This window comes from Megalops cyprinoides, chromosome 14 (assembly GCF_013368585.1).
Source record: "Megalops cyprinoides isolate fMegCyp1 chromosome 14, fMegCyp1.pri, whole genome shotgun sequence".
Lineage (NCBI taxonomy): Eukaryota > Metazoa > Chordata > Actinopteri > Elopiformes > Megalopidae > Megalops > Megalops cyprinoides.
Genome location: NC_050596.1, coordinates 22,434,352 through 22,453,116, shown reverse-complemented (window position 1 = coordinate 22,453,116; position 18,765 = coordinate 22,434,352). Strand labels below are relative to the sequence as shown.

At 42.9% G+C, this 18,765-nt stretch overlaps 1 protein-coding gene across 1 annotated transcript in view; it reads right to left on the bottom strand.

Annotated features, from left to right (window-relative positions):
* Positions 1–3,198: 3,198 nt before the first annotated feature.
* Positions 3,199–18,765, bottom strand: part of LOC118788944 (kinesin heavy chain-like) — a 37,408-nt gene continuing 21,841 nt past the window's right edge. Inside the window, exons 12-26 of the mRNA XM_036545163.1 lie at positions 15,549–15,715; positions 14,338–14,406; positions 12,867–13,073; positions 12,331–12,477; positions 11,890–12,078; positions 11,285–11,402; positions 10,539–10,615; positions 9,354–9,463; positions 8,892–8,993; positions 8,429–8,489; positions 7,872–7,943; positions 6,748–6,852; positions 6,054–6,270; positions 5,829–5,949; positions 3,199–4,334 (exon numbers count right to left, since the gene is read on the bottom strand). Of these exons, the coding sequence (XP_036401056.1) occupies positions 5,837–5,949; positions 6,054–6,270; positions 6,748–6,852; positions 7,872–7,943; positions 8,429–8,489; positions 8,892–8,993; positions 9,354–9,463; positions 10,539–10,615; positions 11,285–11,402; positions 11,890–12,078; positions 12,331–12,477; positions 12,867–13,073; positions 14,338–14,406; positions 15,549–15,715 (1,754 nt within the window). The 3' untranslated portion in view covers positions 3,199–4,334; positions 5,829–5,836. The remainder of the gene's footprint in view (positions 4,335–5,828; positions 5,950–6,053; positions 6,271–6,747; positions 6,853–7,871; positions 7,944–8,428; positions 8,490–8,891; positions 8,994–9,353; positions 9,464–10,538; positions 10,616–11,284; positions 11,403–11,889; positions 12,079–12,330; positions 12,478–12,866; positions 13,074–14,337; positions 14,407–15,548; positions 15,716–18,765) is intronic.

Genomic DNA, 18,765 nt, shown 5'->3' with positions numbered 1-18,765 from the left:
TGTCTCCTCAGCTTCTCAGGGTAAGTTTTTGATTGGTCTCCCCTTGTCTCCCATGACAAAAAAAATCTCATTTTACAGGTGCATGACCATGACATCTCTGAAATACAAAATTACACGTTTCACAAATTTAACACACATATGAGTGTCTTTTTGTTTTTCTTTCTTTCGTTTTTTTGCACAGACGGGAATACCCGAACCCACTACTACTGGACAGAGAAATAAAGTCAACACGAGACAGAGGATAAACAAGACTTTGAACAGTTTTAGTGTTTTTGATGACAGTACATTGATAGAGTGAAAATAATTGCTGTGGCTGGAGAATTATATAACTGTTGATGGCTAATTAGCTTTATTAAATACATGTTCAGCTTGACCCTTAGAGTCTGCTTTAGATATTTAAGGTAGAGATGCTTCACTAATGAAAGAATCTAGACTATAATACAATAACAAACTCAGTCGCAGCTTAAATGGACGTGATCTCAATAAATGGGAAAACATTTAGCACTTTCATAAATCCATAGAGGAATCATCGGTGTTCCACTTGTGTGGGATAAATCATAAATGACCAGGCACACAAAGTTACATTTCAAACATTGAGTTTCTCCCACCTGGCAAAATTCCTATGTATCAGAGGCATTGGGAATGTATACCAGGCATACCAGGAATTTATTATGAAAACAAACACATATTGAATTGACCATTGAGTACCACTATAAAAAGTGTAACACCAAATGCCTCTGTATGGGAGGCATCTCTGTTATTCTGCACTGAGAATCCAACACCAGCAGCTGAAGTACATCACAATGACATGTGAGAAGAATGTCCACAGGCGAAGAATGTGTCAAAAGTTCACAAGAAAACTCCTTAAGCTCACATATTTATATAAAAAGGTGTGTGCCTGGCCACTCAAAAACAAAGAAAGAAATTAATAAATAACATTAAAAATATGCAGATGCAACTGGCTCTGCCTGAAAAAATGTATGTTTCTAAAAATTGGAGCAAAAAATAAAAATAAGTATACTGGACTGGTAAAGCAATTTCTTGATTATCCTTCTGAGTGAAGGCTGTATATGAACATCAGAGTGTTTAGATCAAAAGAATAATGTCTACTAGTACTGTTTGTGCTACAAAAATTGACAACATTTCCCAAAACATTGAAATGTATGTTAAAAAAAGAATAGGATCACATCCTTGAGGATAAATGTACATATTTGTGAGCCCATTCTTTCTTTAACCTGAATTTGACATTGATTCCACACACCTTAAAATAGCTTGATACTCAGCAATATGGTGGCTTATCTCTCATCCCTAAAAATCAACACACTGAAAATGATGTAGCATCATATTAATGACATCAAATAAGTGAGGCAATTGGGTCTGCATCACAAAACCATGTGCACAAGTGTATAAAACATAGTTTGTGCATGATCTTGCCATTAGTATACAATACAGCTGTGACATCCAACAGGACAAAACAGAGGTAAAACAACCCAAATAGCTGTGATGTAGGAAACAGCTTCACTGAGAGTAACAGCACCAGTGACAATTAGTGAAATAAACAGGCAATTTAAAACACGACAGGAGAGGAGTAAAATGCCCTGCAAGGCCATATGCGAGGCTTTCTCGTTTGCTTTGATCTGAGGAAAGGGTTTTGATTGGAACATATCTCATGCAAAATGTGCAGCAATTTGGCCTGCAGTTATTTAAGATAGAGATAAGCCTCTCTGTTTCACAGTGAATGTTCCCTCTCAGCGTGCAGTGCATTCTGGGTACAATTCTAAAATTGTGTTTAAAGCTGAGGAGTGCATTAATATTAATGACACACTCCCCCCATTGCCAAAATTGAGTATCGCCTCACCCTACTCCACATCACCCAGAATGCAATGCTTCACTGCAGTGAGAAACAGAGAAGCAGAATTAAGCCATCAGGTCTCTTGGACAATTGTTCGGGCCTGGCATTCTGCATTGTGGACGGCATGTTTAATGAATCATATAAAGACAGACACCTAGCGGCTTTGTAGGTCCGAGGTTAAGGCATTGACATGAGGTAGGCCAAAGCCTGTTTTGCAATGAAATAGCTGTATATGCCCTATGACATCAGCAACACTCCTTGGACTGGATGCAATACAGACATTATGTCATGGGAAGAATTACTTCCAATTAAGACAAAAAACAAATGATTGTGCTCATTTTGGCTGACGCTTTTATACAAGTTTAGCATTGCTGTTTTCTTATTCACCCACTACAGACTCAATACAAGAGTAGTCATGAACCACCAACTTAAAAATATAATCCCTTGAATTTTGCATCCAGACTACTATAGTCAGACAAATAAAAAATAAGTTGTTAGTAGGGGAAACATTGTGTAAATAGCTGGTGTAATGCATTGTTAGCCGTAATGACTACAAAGGAGGGATTCCTGAATGATAGTGAAATTCCTTTTAGGCAGAAACTGCATTGAGAGAAGCTGCTCAAGGTCACTGAAAGATGGACTGAGTGGCTGTTCAGCATCTTTGCAATTGGAGCTGCAGTATGTGGTATGCGCAGCACACGTTTCACAATACAGAGACCCCCAATGTATATAACACTGCTAACTGCTAACACCTGCTCTGCCAGGAAGTCATATTCTCACCAGATGCATAAGAACAGTTTGCAGTGAACAACTATGGACAACATCAGAGCAAGAACACTATATAAAATGTCGAGGGAAAAACTGATGTATAATATCTCCATCTCAAGTCCAGTTCCTTAGGATACATCTTTGATTGATTGATGATGTTTGAAACTGGTAGTTTCACGTTTAGGCAACTTTCACCAAACACCTCAAGATTTAACGAATTTGGACTTTCATACTCTCAGGGATGACAGCTACCACTACCAAAAACCAGGTAGATAAAAAAAATATTTACAAGTGATTCTAGGTTCTGGTTCAAACAATTAAAGCAATTAAAGTGTTTTCCATACTGCTGCTTCTTAAAATGCAATATATACAGGCTTAATCTTCCAGATGGAAACAACAGGTAATTAATATGTGGAATATGTGTGTAACACCTTTCCTCTTTGACTAAAAGCATACATTACACATAGACCACTATTGTCCAGCATAAATTATTGAGCTTGTGAATGAGGTGAAAATATGCTTTAAAAAAACTATAAAGGAGACTGAACAGAAGAAAAAATACATATATACATTGGGAGGCAAACATACAAAAACACAGAATCTTTATTCAGAATACACTACAACTGACAAAAATGTGCAAAAATGGATGTCAAAAATTCAGTGTAAAAGCGAAGCGCAGACAAGAACAGAACTTTGGTAAAACTGCCACCAGCAAAGGAGAAATGTCACAGACAAACACGCACAAATAAATGAGTTCTATAAGAAACTACATTCCAAATCAGTGATAAGAAGCCATTAAATGGGGAGGGGGTTCCCCACCCCACTCATGTTGTTCCTGAGGGTGTTGGTGCTGGACAGACCTTTCTACCCATCGAATTCCTTCCCATTCTCCTTGTCCCAGCCTGCAGAGCTAACTAACTACATGGCAAACACAACTTGGAAATGGGAGTAGCTACTCTCACAACCGCTGCTTGTGATTTGGTGTCACCATGCTTGACTTTGTCAGCCTCTCTCTTCAGCATCTCTCAGTCCAAATTATGTGCCACATCTGACACAATGTACAAATGAGAGAGGCACAATGTTTTTATGCATGTTTGGACATTGATCAGAAAGTCTCCCACCCAAATGAAAGAGATCTGCAGAAAAATTACACTAGTAGAGTGACAACACCACATCTCCATCATGAACTGCATGGTCACTGATCCCTCTGCTGGATAATAATGACGGAATGAGTCTGTATCACACAGGGCCAGAACAGAAGTACTGACCTGTCAACAATACCAACATACTCTAGTACTCAACCTCCAGTAACACATAACCAATGGAGAGATAGAGTGAGAGGGAAGGACAGAGAGAGGAAAATTTCAAGAAAGAAACAGAGTGGCAGAGAGTAAAGAGTAAGGTAAAAATGGAAACAGTGAGAGCACCAGAGAGAGAGATACAATTGAAATGAATACAATACTGGGCAGGAAAATGCCTCATTCAGCAAGGAAAGGGTGCCCTTTTCCCCCCCTCACACACTTGTACGTATGGCGCAGAAGTCTGTGAATTGGCAGAGAGAGAGGGAGAGAGTCTAGGGGTAGCAGCTCCCTCAGTGACTGGCAGAGTGGGGCCAGGAACACTGAGGGGGAGAGGGACATAGGATTGGGGTCTCAGGCAGTGTTGGGGGGCAGGGGGGTGGTCTGTACATGTTCTTCATCAAGACTTTTGTCTTCTGCAGTAAGAGGAGAGGAAAAGGGAAAAAGAGACAGAGAGAGAGAAACAAGCATGAGAGCCTGTCACAAAAAACCAGAAGGGAACACATTGAACACTGAATCCCTTGCATTACCCCATAATGGTAGGTACACATTTTAAGGCATAAAATCTGGATCACTACTGTTGTGTTCAACAGTTTACTTCATCTGACTGATCCATACCTTCATCCTGCCTTGTAGGAACTATTCTTTGTGGCTCTAGGTCGCCCTCTTGTGCTGACTGTGAGAATCAAATTCACTTTCAAGTTCGGTACCACAATACATAGCAAATTATGATAAAAACACACAAGCAGCGACTAAACTAGTACTCTCATAGTACTGTCAGCATTAAAGTGAATTATGTAGTTCAGATGAAGCACTTGTACAATGCTTGTCATATTAAAATTTGCTTATAGATTTGTATGTTTTTTTTTATTTCCTATAATTGAATGAGTTCAGACATACATATACAGTATGTTGCATTATGTTGCATGTATAAATGAACCAAATGAATGGAGATGTATTTAAATGTAAGCAGTTTTCTGAAAACAGAAGTTTGCTATATCAGCACTTTCAGTAATACAATTCACCAGTGTACAAAACCCATGACCTAGTCAAAACACATCATTACTTAAAAAAATGATAACTCATCAAAAATCTTCAGAGTTTTCAGATACTGCAAAGTCTGTCTAAACCAACACAAATGAGTAGTAAGACTCTGTAAAAGAGTAACCATATTCTGCACTGGCACATCATTTTTTTGGGATAAGTGTTTGACTGGATACTATAAAATATTTATACATCTTGGCCAACGACTTGTTTCTAAAAAGATTAAACAGTACTTCTGGGATCCAGTCAGATGTAACCTACGAGTTAAATTTTAACTATAGGTGAACGACTGGTCATTTGTATCCAGAGAATTCCCCGAGATGCCCTTTTCCTGATGTGAAGACTGTACACTGTTGCAGGGCTGTGGTGACTCAGATGCAGTACTTGACAATATCCCCAGATGTGTATTAAACTATGCAAATGTTTACAGTGAACACTGTAAAAGTTTGCATTTGTTATTCACCCTACACAGTTGTGATATAAATAGCCACACCCGAGGTCAAGACATGGACTGTTTTCTGACCCGATCTGCTCCATGCCAAACAGCGCAGAAATGTAACAGCAATGAAAGTCTAAGGCTTACACTCTAAGCTCTTTGTCCTAATTCTATTGTTTGATTGTTTTTTAACATAATATTCTGTATTTATTTTCTGTTCTTCACATGTTTTTGAGCAATCATTTGAGAATTGCTGTGGTGAGCAATGTTGACTGATTGATTAGTTGATTAATTGATGAATTGATTGATTAGCTGACTGATTGACTACACATCTCCCCTAAACCATTTTACACTTTTCACTTCATCATTTCAGGGTTATTTTTCATTTGATTGACTGTTGATCGAATAAAGCTTGAGAGGCTGAACTCACTCAGTTTGTTACTTGCTGTTGTGGTGGTGGTGGTGGTGGCTGGCCCCTCCTCCACCCCCGCGAACGGAATGGGTAACCACGGGAGAGGCTGCTGGGTGGTGTCCCGGGCGGATGGGCTTGGCTGTAGGAGAAGTGAGGGAGAAAACATCCAAAATATAGCACTTTCGCCACTGATCACATGACCTTTCCAAACTTCCTCTTCCCAGTGGATCACTCTGCCCTCACCGATCTGTGCGGAGTGCCCCCTCCTGGTCATGTTCTTTGCGCGCACGGCCTCCTTGATGCGGTCCACCTCCTGCTGGTAGCGCTTGCGGTCGCTCATGGCGTTCTCCTTGGCCTCCCTCAGCGCCGACTCCAGGGCCTTGACGCGCTCCGCCGTAGCACGCAGACGCTTCTCCAGTTTCGGAAGCTCACAGCGCAGGTCTGCGTTATCACGTACCAGCTGTGGGAGGGAGGGAAAGGAGGAAGAAAAAGAGAGACGAAAGGAGAGAGACAGACAGAGGTAAAAAAAATGATGGGACAGAGTTAGGGATAGTAATGGAAAGAGAAAGACGTGAGATAGAGTGAGGGGGATCATGAGGGGGAGAGAAAGATTTGAGGGAATGAGAGAGAAGGATAGATTGGGTGAGATTATCATGATTTCATTGTGGGTATTTTAACATGTAACTCAGACACACACACACACACACACACACACACACACACACACAGATACATATGTTCTCTGGTGTTTACGTTTGTTATTCTGTTTGACTCAATATCAAGGATGAGATTTTATTTATTTATTTGCCTATGGATTTCTAAGCTCTTCCAGGTAAAACTCTGTGACTATTAGTGGACCTCTGTAAAATAATCCTGGTGATACTCAGTACCTGTTTGTGGACCTCAGTACATGTTACTCGAGGTGATATCTCAGTACCTGTTTGTGGACCTTCGTAAGCTGCTCCAGGTTGTTCTCCAGAAAGGTGATCTTCTGTTTCTGTGCAATACTGCCCCCTGCATCGTCACAGTCCAACTCGGTGCTCTAAGGGGACAGAGAGATATTCTGGACATTCTGCACAGAGGACATCACATACCCAAGACCAGGGACATTGTAAGATCCAGCACTGAGGACAACACAGACTCAACATGATTGGCTGAATTCCAGGAACATCGCTTAAACGGTAATGGGAATAGTGCACTATATTCTATATTCTGTATGATACAGCAGCTCAAATCAGTGTATGAGGGAAAGGCTTTGTCCTTTCTGTAGCAGCACTACACTACTACCTTTACTCAACACAGGAGTCCACTCTGACCAATTACTCTGAACACACTCCTTCACTGAACACAGCAGTCCATTCTGAGTGATTACAGGGAGTGTTGTGACTGAAATAGAACCGCATGACCAGACATATGAAGGCCAGTCAGGAGCCAAAACATGTAACTAAACAGTATGTAAATAGTGGTTGAAGTCCTGAGCATGGTATTTTAGGAGGATTCCAGCCCAAAGTAAGGAATATACCAGTCCCTGTAGATGCGTACGTAAACTCTGAAGTGCACATGGCATCCAAACATCCCACATAAAGGCATCTGTGAGGCTGGTTAAAAGACTTGCTCTCTCAAAGGCAAATTAAAGACTTCATTGTATTTTGCAGAGAGCGCATGATTAATAAGCCTAGTAAACAGACAACCACACTGCCAATAATCCAATGAAGAGACATGGGACAAGAGGACACCGACACACGTGATTTCCATTTGGTTATGCCACTAAACCAAACAATTCTTACATCCTTCTTGAAACAAATGGAGCAACAATGCCAATGGACAGTAGTAGATAGGAGGAAATTATACATAGACGTTTTACCTGTTGTTAATTTCCTCTTCCATAGCAGATTTCCCGTGTAACCTGTATTACTCACTGTTTCAGGACTGCAGACTTTTGCACAAAGAGCCAATGTGCTGGCAGAAGACATCTTTTAAAGACTGCGAGTCAGCAAAGGGACAGACAGGGGCCATTAACTGAACTCACAGAGCACACAGGAAGTGAAAAAGCCAACAAACCCTCTTGACGCGACTGGTGAGGTCCTGGACAAAGAGTTTGCGCAGGTTGTGCAGTGTCTGCAGCTCCCTGGACTGTACACACAAAGAAAAAAATGTTTTAACATTTAAATCATCTCATTTAAGAAAAGAAACTCTCCCTCTCTAACATAAAGCATGAAATAGTTGTGACGACTCAATCAATGATATTAAAACTGACTCAAAACTTGAACTTAAGTTGTTGGAGGTTATAGATCTTATATCTAATGTTCGGTTTTATACGGTTTGAAACATTTGGCCCCTTTGGCCACGTCTCACTTGTAAAAAGGATTTTAAATCTCAAAGGGGGCTGATTTAAAGAATAAATATTAATTTCAATATGAAAACGACATTGCTTGGATAGGTCTAAATCATCTCACAGCTAATGCAATTTTCCAATAGAAACACACATGCACTTCAGACCAACACAGGACCGATGGTGAGTTTTAAAGAGTGATGTGAGACCCATAGCCCACCAGTTGCCCCTACAGTAAGTGGGCCATTTTAGAACAGCCAAGCATGATAAGAATGTTTCCACTTACCACCGTCTCCTCCAGGCCCTTGAGGTCTTCTCTGACCTGCTCCTGTTTCTCATTCATCATGCTGAGGGACAGCAAGTGAACAGCAAGTGAACAATCAGTGATGCTTTACCTTTCCAGGCAGGCTAGTTTCCTAGCTAGTTGTTGTAGTAAGCTCCTAATACTGTCAGGTATCTTAGTGTTGAAGGCTAGCTAGTTATTTTAATCAGCTAGCTAATTATGATATTGTAAAACAGTTACATATAGCCAGCCAACTGTGAAGCAAGCATTTTCTCAGATTCACTTGGAGGGAGAAGGTGAGCCTCTTCCTCTTGCCTCCAACGTTGGTGGGACACACTCAACATGGTGGACAATATTCACCTGAGTGAGGGGGGTTAGCAGACACGGCGGGGGTGGGCTGCAGTGTCTGACTGAAAAGAGTTTAGGGCAGTGTGGCAGGCAGAGGATTCTGGGCAGGGACACCTACATCAGCTTCTGCAGTTTCATGTCCTTCTCTTGCTCCTCCATTTTGAGTTTGTCATAGTCTGACATCAGCTTCTTCTGCTCCAGCTGCAAACCCTGATTCAAACTGGAGAGAGAACAGGTCATTGTGAAGTAATTTCATGAGACAGGCTGAAGACCAGAGTGTACGTTCAAGGAAATATCATGAAATGAAGGACCTATTTGAAAGTGTAGTAATGCAAGGGAACAAGGGAGTAGTGCATGTATCCAAAAACAGAGAAAAAAGTCTGAATCTGCCTATGTTAATGTAAAAGAAGAGTATAAAGCTATGGTTGGTAACAGTAAAGTGTTAAAGTGTGAATGCAAAAGAAGAGAGTGAAAGTGTGCTGCAATGTAAAAGAAGAGCGTGGAATTGCCTAGTACTGCAAAAGAGCAGTGTGACAGTGTGCTTTAATGTGACAGAACAGAGCGCCTCGGGCTCTCTCACTCTTTGAGCTCGTCCAGCTCTCTCTGCTTCTCGTCGATCTCGTCGCGCAGGCGGGACAGCTGCTTCTGGTGGGCCTCTCTGTGGCCCTCCATCTGCTCCTCCAGGGTCTTCTGCAGGAGACACACACACAGGGAAGAGCACACTGAGACAGGAGGCAGGCCAGAGTGTTTGCACATCTTATGCTAATTCAAGACACCAGGCTAAGAGCTGCCTGCACACATTTACACATTCTCAATCACTTCCATATAAGCTTGTGGTGTCCGGTAGAGATGAAAGCTTTTCTGGCCCTCATTCAAATCTTATATCCTCATTACTTGATAGGAGCCATTGATTGGGTGGAAAGTCTAAAACCGGACCAAAGAACATTGTGAGGAGATGGAAGTGAGTCAGCTGAGACATACTGGGGACGGCAGTGTAGCATAGTGGTAAGAAGAAGTGCTCATAACCAAAAGGTTGCTGGTTTGATTCCCCACTGGGGCACTGCTGCTATACCCTTGGGCAAGGTACTTAACCCAGAATTGCCTCAGTAGATATCCAGCTGTATATATGGATAATGTGTAAAAACTGTAATCTATGCAAGTTGCTCTGGATAACAGTGTCAGCTAAATGGCAATAATGTAATGTACACTGAATATACTGAGCATCTCTGGCATGTGGTTCTCCAGATTGTTTGTCTCCGGGACTTAACCTGTGCCCTGTCTTGTATTTAACGAATTATCATAGTTTCAGAGATGATGTCACAGGAATAACTCCAGTTATCTCTAACTCTTTCATAACTAACAGTCATAGCGAGATCGGAGAAAGGAAGAGGGGATTAACCACATCAAGCAAGGTAGATTTTTCACACTAGCCACTTTCAAAAAGAGTATAATCACTCGTCAAAACAATTGTATTACACGGCTTAAAAAGATTAAACCACTCATTACTTTGTCAGAAAAAGGTTACATTGTGTTTTTAATTACATTATGTATTGGCTTAGTGGACAGTGTTATCAAGGGTGACATTGCTCACTATGTTATATTATATGCTTTCAGTAATCCGTTTATATACATCTGGAATTCTCCTTGAAAAAATTAAGTACATCGCTCAAGGGTAGACCAGCAGTCTCCCACTGGTGAATCTGTAGTCTGTTGCTGTAGCGACTGCTCCCCCTGCTGCCCCTCAGTGGTGACTGCTGGGACCTACCTTAATTTCCTCAGCATCCCGGAGTCTGCTCATGTGTTCCTTCTCCTTATCCATCACCGACATCTCGTGCATTTTCTCTGAAGAAACAGACCATGAACATGCACACCGTTCTTGAAACGTTTCCTGGAATGATGCAATATTATCATAAGCTACGACAGTGAATCCCAGAAATGCTTAAAGAAGGCTATGAGGCTTATCATCAGCTGTGCGTTAAGTGGTAATCAGTCTCATTCTCTTCCCTCATGTGTCCATAAAGTCATTTGCTGCCTAGTCCAGTTGTTGGTAAGGTAGAAATAGCAAGTAACAGCTTCACCATTGTCATGTAATATCACGTTTGTGTTCTGAACTGAATTACCTGGCTGTCACAGACATTATCAGCACTGCCATCCTTGCAAGGGCACAAAGAGCGTCCAATTAGGTAGTGAGCTCTCCTTTTCTAACCAATATCGTAATCTTCTTTATAACATCTTCATTATATCTGATACTGTATACTCCCACCCTGTGCCACTTCAGTGCAAACCATACTCTGCAAGCTCCCTGTACAGATCAGCGGGCTCCAATGACAGTTTCAGCATCTGTCGACACTTGTGCATTTGTGTGTGTGTGTGTGTGTGTGTGTTTGTTTGGTGGGAACGGGGAGGCTCATATAAGGGTGTGGGCGTGTGTGTGCGCGTGCGCGCTTTTGTATGTGTGTGTGTGTTTGTTTGGAGGTTTTGGGGAGGCTGTGTGTCTCCGCTGTGTCTCACCCTGGGCGTGCAGCTTAGCCAGCTCCTCCGTCAGGGCGTCCTGGCTCTCCTCCAGCTGTCTCTTCTTCTGTTCCACGTTCTGCATGTAGTCCGTCAGAGACTTGATCTTTGCCTGGTGCTGCAGGAAAGAGGGGTTAACCCCTGTGTTAACGCTGGGTGTAAATTTCAGTCTCTTTCGATACTGACGACTGATTTCAAATGTAGACTGAATGGAGCTTCCGTGAGGACTTCCCTGTAAATCATGCTCCATCACTCCAATTACTACGGCAGAAGAAACTATTCCAGATGAAATCTTAGTAATTAATCTTCTTTACTGGTGTAGTTTAGCTGCCGAGTCAAATTTGGGGTCAACAACCAAATGTACTGCTACATAAAACTGTATCTGTATATATACAAAATGGAGAACTCCCACTGCTAATCTGCAGTGGTGTGGAACAGTGCTCATACTTCAGCTTGTATGAATATTGAGCTATTGTCCTCATGTTGTAGTGAACCCAGCAATAGTTGTGTGGTGACAAAGAAAATTACAGGGATATCACTTTCAGATTCCTACATTAAATCAGTTAACCCTTATACTTGTAGTGGCACCACTCTCTGGTGGTTACCTGGGAGATGAGCAGTTGACAGGAGGCCAGCTCCCTCTCATTGGCCTGTATCTTCTGATTAGCATCAGCCTGAGCAGTCTCCAGCTGCTTGCTGCGGTTGACCAGAGACTTGACTTCGGACTTCATCTTGCTAAGGTAGAGGCGTGCCATGGTGAACTCTTCCTCGATCATGCCGTTCACCTCCGTCATCTGTGCATAGACAATATCACAGACAACAGTGCAAACACACTCAGTGTGGGTGTGCAAGGAATTACATGAGTTGTACGTGTTTGAGTGTTTATCAGCATGAATGTAATCCTATGTGTCTGAGCATATTTATGTGCTTCTGTGTGTGACAGTGTATGTGCATGTGCATGTGCATGTATGTGTAAGCATACTTCTGTGTGTGTGTGTGTGTGTGCACGCACACACATGCATGTCTGGGCAGGGCCAGCTCCTTACAGCCTTGATGTCGCTGGTGCCGATGATGCCCCCAATCTCATTCAGGTCCTTCAGCAGCAGACTCAGGATCTCAGCTGCTCTCTTCTTCTGGTGATTACTGAGCTCCTGCAGCTGAGCCAGCTCTCTCTGTATTTCCGCCAGGACTGTCTGTGGCACATACAACCACACCAATAACCCCACCTCATATGGTCACCATGTACATCCAACTCCACCCTACAGTCCCACCCTATACCCCTAACTCCAACCTACACTCCCCACCCTGTGTCTTCAACTCCACTCTAGACCCTGACCATATACCCCACTCCATTCTACAGGCCCACCCCATACACTTAACTCCACATTACACCCCCACCCTGTGCCTATACTCCCACCACATACCCCACTCCACTCCACAGGCTCACCCTATAACCCTAACTCCTGCCTACACCCCCACCCTGTGGAGGTATATACCCCCACCAAATACCCCGCTGTATCCTTCTTCTCTACCCTACACCCCCACCTTTCACCCCTCTTATTTGCCCTCCCTGCTTACTCACAGTTTTTTGTGCCAGCTCCTCTGCCAGCTGCTCGTTGGCGCGGGTCTTGTCCTCCACCTCCTGGCTCTTCTGGTCGTAGTTGACAGCCAGCTCCTCCAGGGCCTGCAGCACCTCCTTCACCTCGTCCTTCGCCGCCTCGTTCTCCATCTGCAGACGGGACAGCTCCTCCTGGATCTTCTCATAGTCCCGCCGTGTCGACGCCAGCAACTGAGCACATCCACAGACGGACACAAGTACAGACAGACAGAAACTCATCAGGGGGCAGAAATATACACAGGCATACACAGAGACAAATACAAATGCAGAAAGACAGAAATTGTTCAGACAAACATACACGTGCAAAGGCACAAACATGCAAAGACACATATACACCCTTGACTGGCTGCTGTAACTGTCCATGTGCTTTTGCTTTCATTCAGTGTAACATTTTACCTAACTGTATTTTACAACGACAGTTTATTTAAGGTCAACACCCCTTCAATATTAGCTCAATGGAGGGGAGGAGTGCCAATTATTTTTAAATTGGCATATAATCACCATTATAGTTACAGATGTTTTGGGTGCATGTAATAAACAAATGAATTAATCTGTTCAAAATGAATGAATAAACTCGGCTAAAATCGGTTTCAAAACTTAACTGAAATCACAAGTGGCTCATTACAGCAGCTTTCCTGATTACAAATGTACGCTATCGAAAAGTGCAGTCAGGGAATTTTAATGTGTGGTATCAATTTTCAACCACTAGATGGTGCCAGGCACAACTTAAGTGCTTTTGAAAATGGCCTTTCAGTGAAATTCCATTTGCATTGATGCATACACTGGGTCTTTATCAACTTTGCATTACAACTGTGTTTTGAAATGGTAACAACTTCCAAGAAATTCTAAGAAACCTTCATTAGACATATATCGCAACACTTTAGTGTGTGTTATTTACAGACTATGAACGAGGAGCTCACTCTCGATTGAGAACAATTTTCTATGGGCACAAAAAAGCTCCAAGGCACTGTTGTCTTGGTTAGCAGCAATCCCACTCTGGGATTGCCTTTTAGTGAAATGAGTGAATGTATGAGTAGATCAAGAAGCCTGCCCACTTGCATATGAGTCCCAGAGTTACTCATTTACATTTACAGTCAGTCACCTATCCAGAGTGACCTACAAAAATGCATTCAATAGGGTCAGGTGGTTAACTGTAGAGAATACTAAAGTTTTAGTGCCATCCTAGAAATGGAGTGCCATCCTGAGAAATATTGTTACAATGACACTGACTGCTGTCAAAGGGCATTTAACTTTAAACTATTACTGTACAGCATTAAGTTTAAACCGTAGACCCACAATGCCAGTTTTGTACCAGCACAACAGGTTTACAACTGAGTGTAGTCAAGGAAGATTCCAGAAAACCCAGGTCTTCCCTCCCACGATTCCCCCAAGAGGAGGGACTGTTGAGGGAACAGCGAGGGTGGCGGAGCTTCACCTCGTCCTGGTCCAGCATCTGCTGTTTGAGCTGCTCTGCCAGCTGGCTTTGCTGGTTGATCTCGTCATCCTGAGGAGAAAGCAGAGCGAAAATGTCACCTTCTAAACACTTAACATGTCTTCCACACCAGCTGGGTCTGAAAAATACAGTTGCATTTCATTACGCTGGACTAAATTGCATTTTTCCACAACGCCCCCGCCTTTTTCCCCCCCTCTGTGCAACCGGCTGCTCGGCGCGGCGTGATTTCTGTCATGTGGCTTGCCAATTTCTGAGCCACTAGGGTTGGTGTTCATCTGCGGCTTTGTAGGCTAAGCCACAGAACTACCCCATTCTGGCATGGAAACACACCGCGCTGTCATAAACCCTGTTGGATCCCACCTATCAAAATGAACCTGGTGTAGCATCTGTGAAAAAGTGGTCTCAGAACAGAGCAGGAAGATGGGTGTCTCTGCAGAGCAGAGTTGGGAGAAAGGACTTTCTACAGAGAGCTTTACTGCACATTAACCCAAAGCCATTTATCCATGTAAATTGTCCATAAGGGTCAGCAGAGATTTCTACTTGATATAAGCAGGCTTCCAATTCCAGCCTGTCTCTGATGCATTCAACTCAGCTAACCCTCCCCTGGAGCCTCTGGCTCAAGATTGTATGCCGAATGGTCTGTGTGCTCACTGTCAGAGAAAAGGTGTGATTTGTGAAAAAAAAAAAAAAACAACTACACCAATTTTCACCTCTGCTCCTGACCATGCCCACCAACATCTCCTGGAGACTGAGTAACGGCAAAGCAGGGAAGATGGAAAATGCAGTTTAGATGTGAGAAATGAAGTCAGTCTGCTTTTCAGGTAATGAAATGGACTCTGCCCCCACACAGCAGGCAACAAATTGAACAACATTGGTTGCAGAGTTTTATGCTAGGTGCTTGTTATGTTTGGTAGATGTTTTGTGCTGTGAGCTGCATATGCTTGGTATATTTTTAATTTTGGTAGATGTTTCATTCTGGTGTCCTGGGTTTCAGTTTTAGTATGTATACAATACATAGCTTCACCTTACATCAAAGGCCCAACACCACTCATTTCTAAGAATGTCTAACATCCTCACAACAGCTCTGCACCTCCTCTAATGCCATCCCTCTTCCCCCTACAGCCCCACTCCTCCAGTAATGTCTCACACATCCGCTACAGCTGTGTCCCTGAGCCACATCCCTGCTCACCCACCTTGTCGTCCAGCTGCTTGTACAGATCACTGATCTCCTCCTCATACTTGCTCTTCTCCTCCTCGGAGAGCAGACCCATGGGCCCAGCCAGGTTGTCGATGATGGGGGTGTTGTCAAAGTTCTTTTGGTCCTTAGCTCTAAGCTGCTCCGCCTCAGGTACAGCCTCACCTAGCACAGAATGGCAGAGAAGTAGTTTGAGATGCCGATGTCTCCTGATCTCCTGCTTAGCACAGCGTTAAAAGAGACAAACAGTGTGTATAATAAACTAAAGCTCTGTCCAGATGGCGTGCTTGTGCATTGTTTTATGACTTATGTAGGAAAGTTTACAACCATGAATTACGCTGGGTAAGCAAATATATTATGTCAATCAAATGGAAGTCACAGTTAAACTTGCCCCACCCACACCAGGATTACAGACACAATGCAGTGACATTCATCACGGGGGAAGGCGACATTTAGGCGCAAACAGGTGATAAGTGAGATATTGGCACAAATGCCGACCAGTTTTTTTCGCAGTAATCCATTAAGTGTGTCTCTCTGATTGTAAGCAACACAACAGCAGATCGAGATGAAATGCCGGCAGAGGGATAATCCCTTCAATCCAGCAGAGTTTGAGCCGAATCTTTGCGGGAGCGTTTGTGTGCAGCGCCGGAGATAAGGAGGCGAGAGACAGGGACCGGCAGACAGAGCAGGTGTGCCTCGCACATCCAGACAGAGCCGCTATCTTCAAGGCCTGTCTACTGTTTGTAGTAAGGGATAATCTACCCCCAACAAAGAGGTTATTAACTGAACTGACCCTGACAGAGAGAATGAGAGATAGGGAGAGGAAGTGTGTGAGAGAGAGGGAAGGAGACAGAGTAGGAGAAGTGGGAACAAAGCTTTTGGCAGGTCTGTTTCTGTCATTTATCTTTCCTCTGCAGAAGAGGGCCAGGTGGATAAATCTGTGTGTGTCTGCAACACATGGGCTTCACACTTAGTGCACAAACTCAGGCTCAAATAACATGAATATTTTAAAGTGACTGCTGAAGCCCTATCACCACTTTGGGATTAAAAAGTAATTTCATTCCTTGTACAGGGAACCTGATTTTATCAAGTCACCAAGTTCTACTTTGGCTCTGGGTTTATAACTTGTGACTAAGCATTCTGTTCAACTCCTGCTTCACTTCAGTCATAGGGTGCTTTGGCTCTGCACGCTAAGTGATGAATTGAAGTGTTTTTTCCCAATTAAATTACTTTCAAAACATGAAGAGTTTGGTCATCACTGTAATGAAGCATGGCATGTATGTAATTAAATTTAAGACTGATTATATTTGGCATTCAATCACGTCTGGGCATCCTGTGACCTGTCAAGTGCCTGTGAGTTGCTCAAAAGACATCAGCAGTGTAGCGTCAATCCTCCAACAACTGCCCACTCCACTGTGGTGCACTGTGTAAACTGTAGCGTGAAAAATAGCCACTGGCTGCGTGCATGTATTGGAGAATTGCATTAGTCTCGCCTAAGCACTCCTTCACAAGTGCAGAGGTTGTCATGGTGAGACAAGCCTAGTATGCAATTGGCAATTCCAAAACAGGATTGCATAAAGGGAGAAAAAGCAAAAAATGGTAACGACAAAGTTCATGACTCAGTTCAAATTATATAACAAATAGCTGGTGTTATCTGTGCCTCTGTTCTGTAGCTTGTATACAAACATGGCAGATGCAGAATAGAAACCAAGAGTCATATGCATAGTGATCTGGAAGGTATACCCAGAACCCAGGGCACACTTCTCTCACACCGAGAGGAGCTGAAGCTATGACAGCTATTTGACATGAAGTACAGCTACACAACACAAGGTGACTCCTCCTCTTTGACTCTCTGCTTACGATAGTGATGACTGATGACTCTGCGTGAGAGAGAAAGAGAGGGAGGGGGAGAGAAAGAGAGAGGGGGCCAGGGAAGGAGGGGGGGGGCAGGAATAATGAGAAAGGGGGGAAGGGGGAAGAGAGAGAAAAGGGAGGGAGAAACAGAGGCAGAGAGTGAAGGACAGAAGGGGGAGGGAGAAGGAGAAAGAGAAGGGGAGACAGTGAGGGAGGAAGCAAGAGGGATGGATGGTTTCTACGGCAACCCTTCAACAGCGGAAAGAGAAGTTCAGATGCCACAGTGACAACGGTCTCAAAGGAGAAGGATAGCGAGCATACAGCACAACAGCACACCAATATGTTGTTCTGGCATTACAATAAGGCCATAGGGATATCATCAGTCTTTCTAAAACATCACGATTCCTGTTGAATGACTAAGAAAATACACGCTAACTGGCTGAATTTAAATAGAATATACCAAACTGAAGGCTGAAAATTCCTTTTTTCCTTTTCCATGTTATTCAAGGACACAACCAACATTGTAGTTTTTATTCCATCCAATTTCTTGTTTACATTCCACTAATAGAATGGCTACTCCCACCAACGCTCCTGCGTGCTCAAATCAGGTAATTACCCAGGCACCGGCATGTACCAGACAGATTGGACGTCTGTTTGTAGCAACAGACAGCTGGAGCAGCGACTGTGGATGTGATCATTGTAATGGGTAGTAAAAGGCAAACACAGCATCCAGTCTGTAATCAGGTAATTATAATGATTCCGTTTTATCATCAAGTGTCTTATCTCCTATAACATTTTTTGTTGTGTATTATCACAATTTATTTTCCAAGCAGAAGCCCTCATACAAGCTTTTATGGAGGACTTGACAATTTACAGTTACCCTAAAAGCTTTATCTTTACTGAAGCAATATAGGTTAATAGTTAGGTCAAGGGTACAACAGCAGTCTATACCCAACAAATATTAATGGAAAAATACCCTTGCAATGTAATTCAAGGCATTTTTTATGAGCAGATGAAAATTAGGATATCAGACATAAGGATATCATACTTTGAATAAATCTATAGATAATCTACGTGTCTGCATTTTATCCAGGTCACATAAAAAGTAATAGGGTTGAGAGTTTGTAATTTGATTGTCCCCAATCTGAACACTAACCACTTGGGTCATTTTAATGTAGGAGGTGGGGGTGGGGGTGTATTATATAAAACATAGCCTATATATCCTGAAGAAAAAATAATATAGATGTAAGAACGGAATGGAAGTCTGGGAGAATGGAGAATTCCTTTGGAAAGCAAGTCAGGCGTAGCCTATTACAGTGGCTTTGCATCCCTGCCGCATTAAGAGACATCCGTACGGATAA